We start from the raw sequence: 12,221 nt of genomic DNA on the forward strand, positions 1-12,221 counted from the left end.
CACCTAGCGTCCGCAACTTTTTTGGCTCTGATGCTCTGACGTTTTGAAATGTCATCGCGACATTGTGACAAAAATCAAACCTATAACGTATTAATTTATAATACAAAATTACTGTGACACCGTGATTTGGGTGGACAAAAGGTTGTGAATTCATTTTTAGTCATTAAAATTAAATGAGGTACCTAAGTAAAATTTATTCAAAAATTGCGTTTTATTTTCGTTATTTCAGGTTTGTTTACTTCATGTTTAGTTGTACTTTTACTGTACAAAAAGATAAAGCTATCTTATTGGTTTCTTTGAATAATAGTAAAATTATATAATTGTTCTTATATTGCTAGTAATAAATTAAATATCGTTTTCAGATCAAAATGAGTATCATTTAGAAGACCGGTTTGTGAGTATCACTCAATATAAAATTTCAACCACAAACCGTTTCATAAGGAAAATTGTTGCTGGACATGTCCGAGATGTAGAGGAATTAAGAACAAAACAGGGACAGTGTTCAGTAATTCAAGCTCGGATCATAACACAAACATCTATTACTAAAATTAGGTAAGTAGTTAATGTCTATACAAATTGCTTTGTTAATGACAGATTCATAAGAGTATGACAGATGACAGAGCCTAGATTATTTCTTCTTTTGGCCACTATGAGCGCTGCCATAGATTTCATTACCCCCACCTAGTACTTCGCACCCTCCCAATAGCTTCAGTAAACTACAGTAAGCTAGTTGAGAAAGCAAGATAAAATAAATATGAACTTTTCCGACAAAATGCGATAGAAAAACATAATCCAATAAATTTGTAATAGATTAAGAACAATTTTCTTATACTCGAAATTACTTATTGTATTTTTACTACAGCAGCGGTTAACCACATACCTAATATAATAATAGATATCTATTAACAGAACTTTTGATGGCATCAAAACAAATTGATTAACAGAGCAATTTATATTATAGGCCGTAAGGAGTCGGTCGTGAATGTGGAACAATCAAGAAATATTGCTCACTAGCTTATGCTCGCGGCTTCGCCCTCCAGTGCATACTATTCTGTTAACGTCCAACAGTGGACGACCTACGGCTGATATGATAATTATGTCCACTCAAAGGTTGACTGGTAGAGATCACTTAAAGGGATAAGTTCGCCTTTGTACATATATCTCAATGTTTTTGTACAGTGGGAGTAGGAAAACCTTCGTCAGTTACTAAATTGATTCCTTTATACAGTCATAGACTCTTAGTACCTACGTTTTGAAACCAAAGCACTAAGTAGACAAGGGCATATCAAATTATACTTACTAGACAAGCTTGATAATAAGGGTCAAAATAGTATACACCTAACATATATCTAGTTTCATATCAATACCAAACCTTTTTAATAAACAGCGTCGTAAGAGTTTGAATCAAATAATGTTCTATTTAATTGTCAGTGTTTGTCAGTGCCAAGGTGTAGTGGTAGGGTTGCTATGGTCACCTTTAAACAATATTATGTTTAGCAGGTTTACAGTTTGATGCAGTATGTCATACTCAATTGGTAAAGCAGATTATCGCTCATACTGAGCAAAGGAAAATAGATCTTAAGGTGACGAACCTTTTTACCCTACTAACGCCCAAAGTCCTTTATAAAGGACTTATGGTAATTTGAACATCAAACTCTATCATAACATAAATGACATAAAGTATGATGTTCATAAATAAAAAAATTGACTTGGGCGTTACGAGATTAAGAGCTTACATACATATATGATGATCTTACAAGGAGCATCTATGCGAAATTTAGTTTTCTAGGAGCGATAGTTGTAGTGCCGTGCACGGTTTTAGAATGGACCCCTAGTTTCCCGTAAGTTTTGTAAAGGGCGAATAATGGACCTAATCAGCTGAGATAGGGGTCTATCAGGGTCAGTTTCATTTAAAAAAAAATGTGAGAGTGCAGCAGCGCTCTCTTTTAATGTTGGATGACGTATTCTCTTCATTTTAACATTGTAACGTTGGGGTCATGTACTCCGTAATGAGGGCTATCGTTTTTTGTCTCACTAGATGGCGCACTGTTGCGTGAGGTTTTTAAGTGTGGCTTTCAGAGTCTGTTATTACGGGCGTTAAAACAAAGTTTAGATTAAAATCATATTTAAAACACCTTAAAACCGTACCATAAAAATATCCAGCAACCACATTGTTGCTTAGTCCCGTTTTGTTCGGAAAAAAAGGGAGGACAAAAGTTTCCGAAAGGCAAAACTGTCTCAAAACACAGACAATCATTGCCCCGTAACGCATAATTGCCATAATTAATTTCTGGTAATGTAAAATATTCACAAAAAAAATCTAATTATAAATAACCCGCGTAGCTCACCCAAAAACTATGAGATTTGACATTTCGGAGATCTCACGCTACACTAGCGCCTCTAGCGGCGAATTCATTCGCGATAGCCCTCATTGTCATTTTATATCGGAATAAAATACCTGCAACTGGTTTATATACGGCTCAAACTGTATTAATATACATGATTTGGATGTAAAGTCAACGTCATAAATAAGTGATCACTTTTGTACCTTGGCACTTTAACGTTATGTTTGAAAAGCCATTCGAAATTGTGCAACGATTGAAAGCGACAAGGTACAGAAATGATCACTTATTTATGACGTTCACTGTACCATCAACCAAATATGTGGTCTAACACCCTAAAGTTGGTAATCGTTTGCATGTCATAAAACAATAATGCCATAGACGTGTCTGTCAACTTGAAAGTTCGATTTTAGTGACATCTTCATTTGATAGGAACTTGTTTAAAAATTGATAGACTACTTATTTGGTTGACCGTACTCTATAAATAAAAATGAAGGATAAAGAGATAGCAGACGTGTTCCTATTTGTCTATATCTTGCGCTCTCTAATAAATGCTAACGACGAGCCCCATACTCAACAGTCTCAACACAGCGTTGTAAAAGTTGGAGAAAACTACACTATTTTCTCGAGAAAAAAAAAACCGGCCAAGAGCGTGTCGGACACGCCCATAAATAGGGTTCCATAGCCATTACGAAAAAAATGAGTAATAATTTTCTAAGGATTTCGCATTTTATACGGAATCTTCCAAGTTTAGGTATATTTTATACCCTAGGCTGCTATTTACTCTCAAACTACTAATAATTCTCAAGCAAACTTAGCCGTTATAGTTTTTTTTGTAAGTTTGATATACTTACTAACATACTGAATTTTTTCAAATTTTTCCACCCACGGGTTTAGATTTTAGTAGGGGGGGGGGGACGGACGCTCGATTTTAATGAAAATTTGCACTTTAAAGTTGAGTATTTCGCAAACAAATCACTGAATCGAAAAATCATCTTAACAAACCCCTAATGATTTCAAAAGAACTATCCAACGATACCCCACACTATGGGGTTGGATGAGAAAAAAATCACCTCCACTTTACGTCCATGGGAAATTTATTTTTTTATTGTACCATTTTGTCGGCATAGTTTATATATATATCCGTGAAAAATTACAGCTTTCTAGCATTGATAGTCCCTGAGAAAAGCCGCGGACGGACAGACAGACAGACATGGCGAAACTGTAAGGGTTCCGTTTTTGCCATTTTGGCTCCGGAACCCTAAAAAAGGCAACGATGACTACAACCACTTTGTTATAATATAAGAAACGTTTATTGTTTAAAACTGTGTGCAATTGTGCTTAATATTACCATGAACCGATTTCAAAAGACACGCGAGACTTAGGTATCCAAGAACTCACTGTAAAATTTTGTCTTTTGTTTTATTTTTATGTATGAACTCATAAAATCTTTGTCACTGTGTGTCATAAAGTCCCTGTGTCTGATATTTATAATAATCATTATTAGTGAATACTGTTCGTAACATATTTGAACACAAAATAGGTTTACCTAGATATTGCCAAAACATTAAGCTTCATACGTCAGCCGCAACTTATTTTCCCATGGACCACCCATCTGAACAAACACGCTTTTCACTGTCATAATCGATGGTAAAAAAAAACTTTTCACTCACCAGTTTTGTCCAGAGCATCCTCGAATGGCGTAGCCTCAGTTTTCCGATCCTCGGTCATGGTGCAATCCTGGCGTATACTGTGATTCTGCGCGGCCGGTGCGGCGCGTACGTAACGAACGACTGAAAGAAAGCGCGTGAAACTATTTCAAAGTCACGCTGGCATAGCGCGCAGTGCCAGCGAAAGACGCGTGAAAAAAATCGCTACAAATGGAGTCATGTTCTGCCGCCATATTTTGTTGGAAAAGTTCGTATTTACAAATACAAATACAAATAGTTTATTTCCAAAAATATTAAAGACACAGAATACATTTGTGCTGACCCCCACACTAGGCATGGCCTGTCTCGTGGGGTAAAAAATATGATTTACAAGAAACAATGGCTATCTTTCTTTTTCAACTAGTTTACTGAAGCTGCCATCCCAGCCTATATACGTCCCACTGCTGGGCACAGGCCTCCTCTCAGAACAAGAGGGCTTGGGCCATAGCTCCCACGCGGGCCCAGTGCGGATTGGAAACTTCACACACCGTTGAATTGCTTCGCAGGTTTTTGCAGGTTTCCTCACGATGTTTCACACGAGGTTTCCTTCACCGCAAAGCTCGTGGTAAATTTCAAATGTAATTCCGCACATTAATTTCGAAAGACTCAGAGGTGCGAGCCGGGGTTTGAACCCACGACCCTCTGCTTGAGAGGCCATAGGTCAAACCACTTGGCCACCACGGCTCCCTGAACCCCTTACTGAAGCTTACAGGAGGTAATTGTGAAAGCGATATAAATACAATCTTATCCGACAAAATACGATGGAAAAACATTATTCGATAGATTTGTGTGTACGTGTGAATCACTCGACAGCTATTATATTTATTTCACCGTAAATCTAGTGTTTGATGAATAATGAAATAAACCTGAATAAGTCACGTGTTAATCGAGCTTAGCACGACATGTTTCGCAAGCTCCCAGAACAAGGGCTATGCAGGCGCGGTCCGAGGGCCACAGGGGACATAACACCCCCCCCCCCCCGTCAAATCGAAAAATCTTCTAAAAATGTACAAAATAAAAAAAACAACTTAAAAAAAGTGCTGCTTGAAAATTAGCATTCATTAGAAATTTTATCGTAAACAGACTTTATTGCATTATTATTTCTATTATTAGTGACGTGAAAAATTTCAGGCTTTGACCGCGCCTGGGGCTATGAAACATATGTCAAGCTAAACTTGACTTAAGACGTGAGTTATCCGGGCTTAATATGAGTTTAATATGAGTGAGTCTCACGGTAGTTTCATGTTCAAAGTAAAACTCTTGATTAGTTTCTAATATAATTTTGTACATAAATTTCGAAAAATCCAAAGGTCGAAAAACTCGAGGTCGGATTTGAATCCACGACCCTCTGTCAGAGAGACCATGGGTCAAACTACCTAGGCCACCATGGCTTTTTGCGTACCTAACCTAGGTATCTACTTGTAATTGCTATGTCTACTTACTGAACTCGGTTGGTTGTCCAAAAGAACAAAAAACAGAGTCAAAATTATCTACTAAAACACACACAGATGACTTTGATATCGGCTAACCAATGCACTTTTTAAAATTAAATAAAATAAAAACTTGACGAAAGCGGATTCTGCTGTATCAGATGCACTGTCCGGCAGCAATGGGTTATCATAAGATGTTGGCAAAATTATTATTGCTTTTTATACATCAGTAGCATCATAACTAATGGCTTAGACCGCTACTATGTGAGACTATCACAAGCGAGACACTGCAAGTAATGTTTCCGTACATATAGCACGTTAGTCTCTCACACACAACTAGCACCACACTCGTTTGTGCCTCGTGCTCGTTTATTCTTTATTATGTAGATACCTGTGGTTTATGCCAGTGTCAATCAGAAACTGGTCAGAACTGCCGAACAATTATGTAAAGAAAGCAATTTGTTATAATTACTCCGTAATTAATAAACTAATAACTTAATCGCTTAAGCACGTGTCAGCTACCTATAACGGCTTTATAATTTTTAATCGAATACAATCAACGGTTTTTTAAATATAACTATTAGAAGCATACGGATCTTTTACGAGTTTGTAAATTGATTTTAGCGGTTTGTACCGGATCGTCTATGTAACGAAAAGTTATCAGGCCTACGGCCTACGCGTCTGTTCCAGACGAATTTTGGCGTGTTGTCTGTGCACGTCTTTGGTGGCTGACTAGACCGATGCGAGAGCGACATGTTCGTCCACAGGCCTGACTAGAGAAGTTGACCGTTCCATAAATTTACCATTTTCTTAAGATGCCTAAATCGTAAATTATCCTTAAGCATTGTATGCTACAGGATTAGTCAACTTTTTAGTGTTGTTATTCTGTCTAGTAACTCAGGCAGGAGACGTCAGTAATACACTTTGTTAGTTTTTTTTTGCAATGTATACTATATTAACATGCTTAGAAGATGAGCCACAATTGAATCTAATACCTTTAAACAAGCAATTATTATATATACAAAAAAAAGAATGGTAATACTGACCAAATGTTTCTACAACCTGAATTAATATTTCTATGAAAATTACAAATAAGTTAAGGGGCTGTTTCACCATCCATTGATTAGTGTTAACTGAAGGTTAAATGTGATGCCGTCTCTATTTGTTTTGTTCGAATAGACGGAGACGGCATCACATTTAACCGTCAGTTAACACTAATCAATGGATGGTGAAACAGCCCCTAAGTATTTTAAATTGTACTCGTACGTAAGTTACTCCTGCACAATATTACCGAACTGTTAACACTATTTAAATTATTCATCCCAGCCTATATACGTACCACTGCTGGGCACAGGCCTCCTCTCAGAACAAGAGGGCTTGGGCGATAGTTCCCACGCGGGCCCAGTGCGGATTGGGAACTTCACACGCACCATTGAATTGCTTCGCAGGTTTGTGCAGGTTTCCTCACGATGTTTTCCTTCACCGCAAAGCTCGTGGTAAATTTCAAATGTAATTCCGCACATGAATTTTGAAAAACTCAGAGGTGCAAGCCGGGGTTTGAACCCACGACCCTCTGCTTGAGAGGCGACAGGTCAAACCACTAGGCCACCACGATTTAAATTATAACATCTTATAATTGTACACAGCTATTAACAATAAAGTATTCTTATTCTTATATATTTCGGGGATCTCGTAAACGGCTTCAATTTGGTATTAGTGATTTTCGGGGATGAAAAATCGATCTATCTTGGTCTTATCTCTGGGAAAACGCTCGTTACCGAGTTTCAGTCCGAGCAAAGCTCGGTCGCCCAAGTAGTTACCTTGAAACTGTCACAACTCCCGACTTTTAGTGGATTTTAGTCCATAAAATTATACTTTTAATAAGTAACTCAGGAGACGTTACCATGGCAACAAGGTACACAAAAAACTTGATTGACCCACTAACATAAAATTATGGACTAACTAGCTCTTGCCCGCGGCTTCGCCTGCTTGGAATTCGGTTATCGCACGCTGTTCCCTCGGGAACTGTGTATTTTTCCGGCTAATATTATTTAATACGAGAGTGGGAGGGGCGGTACGATACGAACTTGGATTTTCGAATTTTATAGTAGCCCCCTGTATTGGCGGGTAGTCATATTTTATTCAGTTGTTTTCTTATCGTCTTTCTTTAGCTGAGCTGTGAAATGTTTGGACACAAAAAAAAAATTGCATTTTTTTTCCTCACAATGTGATGAAAATCATTGTGTGTATCACGGGCCGTAAGGGGATTACAAACTCGGGTCATTAAAAGCCCTAAGCCTCCGGCGTCGGGCTTCTAATATCCTCTCGTTATTAATCCCCTTATTACGCCCCTTAATGCACAATGTACTATAACATATTAAGAGCATTTCTAAATCTCACTACACGTCGTTGTTTATATACACACGCCAAAAGCGACTTACACGGGTTTCGATCCATATTTCGATCAAAACAACTACACAAATCCAAAGCACCCCATCCATCGCACCATCTCTAAGCCTGTCTCCAAAACTAGCAGTCATAAAGACGCAATCGACATCATCTTCAACGGAATGGCATCTGTTTGAGCGAGAGTGCTTTGGCATTTCTCCAAATAGGAACAAAACACAGTACAAGGTCAATTCGTGACGGCGTCGCTTGAAAATAAGGTATGTTTAATTTGTTGTTCAGTAGGTACATTGTACCCTTTAGTATAAATAAGCTTTTTGTTGTAGCGCTGCCCGGTGATGACCTTTCAGAAGGCTTCAGAACTGTGACACTTGGAATTTTGTTTTTAACGGCAAATCCTACTACTGTTATAGATTATAAAAGTTTGTGATGAGTGAGCGTGTGGGTTTACAATGAAATGACTAGACGGATATTAAAATACGGTATTTGAGAACTCCTTAATTTGCCATATCTTAATATTATTTTGAAAATATAGATATACAGATAGTGTTTAGCGACGAGAAAATTTAAATCGGTTGAAAATTGGATTTATAGTGATTTTTTTGAAAAATCTGTACTTATACCTGTCTCTTTCTCAAACGCTTTTCTCTATGCAGCAAGTATGGCGGTACTGCCATGTGACGTCACATGCCAGTATGTCTTTCTCTGTCTAATCTTGCATTTCAAACCTTTATAACTTTGTTATTTGCAAAGATAGCTTAAAAATCGTTTTTCTATTCGATAACAGGCATTGTGTAGTTTTAATTTACAAAACATATACAAAACAGTCAAATACCGTATTGGAATGCAGATTGAAGAATTTTGTCTCGGAAATAACATTCATACGTATCTTTTTATTTCAATATTTCTACGAGATTGGGTGTATGAAACCAATGCAATTCCATTGGATTGTATTAGAATCCATTGATTGCAATGTAATGTATATTTAGGTAATTATTTTTCCGAACTGTTTATTATGTGGTATTAAATAAGTCATTCATTGTACCTTATAGCATTCTGTTGCAGGTACACAATATGCAAAATTTCGAAACCTTAACCATTAATAGCCTCAAGCCGTCCGTTCCGATTTATCCTTTCGAATTTTGATACTGTTCCATTTGTCAGTACAGTATTAAAAATCGTACAAAACTGTACAGTTTTCTCACACACACAAATGATAAACGGTACATATCTCGAACGGTATCGATCTGTGCTACTTGATCGTTAGGATTTTTAGAGCGCCTGTCGGCCCTATATCACAATACAGTAACATATATTAGTTGTATTGTGCCTATATGCCAGAGACATAAACTTTAGCGAGAGTGTTTAGAATGCAACGTAAATGAAAGACGTAACTAATAAAAATATTGAGAACTCTTATTGGAATGTTAACCCGACTGGACGTAGTTTAGCAATAAAACATTAAATTAAAAAAAAAACAAAATCCCGACTGCCAAAACTAAAAGGAAGAAAATAAGCCTAGTGGTCTAGAACTCTGTTAAGTAGCTAATTAAAAGTTCAACAGTCGGGAACCATTTAAATCGTGACGCTCAAAAACTCTTAGTAATATATAGGTCCCGACTGTTGAACTTTAAATTAGCTACTTAACAGAGTTCTAGACCACTAGGCTTATATTCTTCCTTTTAGGTTTGGCAGACGGGTTTTTGATTTTTTAATTGAATTTTGGATCTACTTTCAGTAGGAATAAATGCGAATTTTAAGAATAACATGTCATGACAGTGCTTTGGATCCTTTGTACTAAACTACGTCCAACTGTAAACTGTAAACCAAGTCTAATCTTAATAGGGTATGCGGGGGCCACATAGTGAAACAGTGACACAGTTTGCCCAAGGCAGTGATCAGTGCACCCTCAGTGAATTCAGTGAAACAGACGTGATAAGTACTTTGAAGATAATTACTTAAGTGAACAATAATAATAAGCTGCCTGTGCATTATCCTACTTTCCTACTAATATTATAAATGCGAAAGTTTGTGAGTGAGTGAGTGAGTATGTTTGTTACTCCTTCACGCTGAAACGGCTGGACGGATTTGGATGAAATTTGTTATGTAGATAGCTGGACATCTGTAATAAAACATAGGCTTCTTTTTATTCCGATATTCCTACGGAATCGTGATAAAATCTCGAAACAACAATCGCTGGGCTTAGATTCATGAAATTTGACATATGATTGTTTTAATGTAACGTCAATGCAAACCACCATTTAACTTTGGGAATTCCCACGGGAACTTTTAAAAATCCCGTAATTTCAATTAAGCTGCTGGATCTAATGATTTACGTGTGCGAAGCGGCAGGTAAACACTAGTAAATATTAATAATAATAAAGACTACTAAAAATAGAAAAATTACCTTAGCCATTTGTTTCGGAATCTTTTTGAAAGAATCACGCCAAACAAACAAAGGCAAAACGTTTCAACTCCAGGGAGTCAATACGTGAAGTCCTTGGCTTCCATTTCGGCACGAACTTTGGCGTTGTCGGGCCAGAGGAGCATAAACAAGGTCGATCCTGGTGAGAAAATAATAATGGGATAGAAAGAAAGAAAATATTTAATTGCCAACAGTACAAACAATACAAGACAACAATATAAACAATACAAGATAAAATAGAACAATACAGCACAGATCATATAAAAGGAGTTAAAAAAAAGAATAAACTTTGGAAGTAGTCTGTCCTGCGGCAAAAGGAGCAAACTCAGCTAATGCTGCGCTTACGCGGAAGCTGCCAGCGCTGGTTTTCAGTCTGCCCAATGATAGCCGACCAATCGGATTATTTACTACGTCTGCACCTGATAGAATTAAGGTCACAGCTCATTACAGCCACCCGGTACCCGACCAGCACCGCCTCGCCTCGAGCTGTTAGTATTCTTCATATGAATTTGTGGGGATATGCGCTCACTACCATCAACTCCGTAGCGTCACCCGGATCGCCTCAGTCGCGAGGTTGCCACGTGCGGACGGCGAGTGGACCACTCGCTGCCCGCACGCTTGCGCTCTGCACCCCCCTGCCGCCACCCCTTCATCCCCCCTGCTCGGAAATTCGTGGACCACGCGAGGTCCACTCGTTGTCAACGCGCCGTCCGCGCTTGGACAACGAGTGGACGCCGAAAGTTGAGGCGGTGCGGTCGGGTGCCGGGTGGCTCTAATGAGCTGTAACCTTTAATTTGTGAATTTTTCAAGCCACAAAATAAATTTGTTTCATAGTTTACAAATGATCTATTCATGTAGTCTTATGTAGTTAATAGTATGTAGTATAATAATATCTTTATATGGGTCACCGACGGTGCTGGCTGAAAATCAGCGCTGGCGTGTTTTTCACGCTTCAGCATTATGCTAAGCCAGTGTCCGATTCACAACCGTAATGACACATACTGATACTATCTATTTGTAATTAATAATTATTGTTGTATCTTGTGTTGTGAATAAGTGTAGGTATTTTCTTTATTTTTTACCTTCTAATTTTTGTTACTTCCTTCCCTTCCCTCTCTTTCCATCTCTACCTGTCTCTCTCTCGTTTAAAAACCAACCTGCGGTTAAAAGGGTGAATGACACAGTGACCAGTACGCAATTGGTCTGGAGTCCTATGCCGAGTAGATTGGAGCCGACCGCCGCTCCGAGCCGAGCCACCATAAACAGCACACAGAGCGCCATTGCTCTGCAAGGCAAAAAATACTGTGGCGGCCAGATAAAACCATTAATTCCCTAGCCGCAGTCAGTTCTACTTATTAGCAACTAGTGTTTATAACCCGCGGCTTCGAATACGTAAATGTTTACAAATAGTCATGTTGGCACTGGGTACCAAACTCAGCATAATGCTGACCACATGACGTGACCAGCGCTGAATCAAAAATTTCCGGATTTAAAAAAATCCCGTGCGAATTCCCGAAAATTAAATGGTGGTACATTAAAAACAATCATGTCAAAGTTCATGACTCTAAGCCCAGCGGTCGTTGTTTCGAGATTTTAATCCCTATCCCGTGGGAATGTCGGAAAAAGTAGCCTATGTTTTATACTAGATGTCCAGCTATATCTACATATACCAATCATCCAAATCCGTCCAGCCGTTTCAGCGTGAAGCAGTAACAAACATACTCACTCACTCACAAACTTTCGCATTTATAATATTAGTAGGATGGGGTTGGAACACCGGCGCGTGGAACTGTGCGACGAATTTGTGATTTAACCCTACATTGATTAATTTTGAGTTCCATAAATGATACAAGGAACTCCATTTGTGAATTCTCAAGAATCAGGAAGTCAGCGATACCTGTACAGTAAA

General features: G+C 38.2%; 1 protein-coding gene across 5 annotated transcripts in view; it reads right to left on the minus strand.

Moving 5' to 3' along the window:
* LOC141434274 (synaptic vesicle glycoprotein 2C-like) overlaps nucleotides 1-12,221 on the minus strand; it is a 42,396-nt gene that overhangs the window by 19,665 nt on the left and 10,510 nt on the right. For 2 of the 5 annotated variants that reach the window (XR_012452033.1, XM_074096670.1), the window contains exons 1-2: nucleotides 10,295-10,387; nucleotides 4,016-4,135 (exon numbers count right to left, since the gene is read on the minus strand). Coding sequence is in view for 3 of the 5 variants with exons in the window: in XM_074096670.1 (XP_073952771.1) it covers nucleotides 4,016-4,073 (58 nt within the window). In the remaining 2 variants the exon portion in view is untranslated. Of the gene's footprint in view, nucleotides 1-4,015; nucleotides 4,136-5,493; nucleotides 5,783-10,294; nucleotides 10,452-11,469; nucleotides 11,598-12,221 lie in introns of those variants that run through there. The other 3 variants (XR_012452034.1, XM_074096671.1, XM_074096672.1) reach the window with 3 other exon arrangements.

The sequence above is a fragment of the Choristoneura fumiferana genome, chromosome 13, assembly GCF_025370935.1.
Source record: "Choristoneura fumiferana chromosome 13, NRCan_CFum_1, whole genome shotgun sequence".
NCBI classification, from domain to species: Eukaryota; Metazoa; Arthropoda; class Insecta; order Lepidoptera; family Tortricidae; genus Choristoneura; species Choristoneura fumiferana.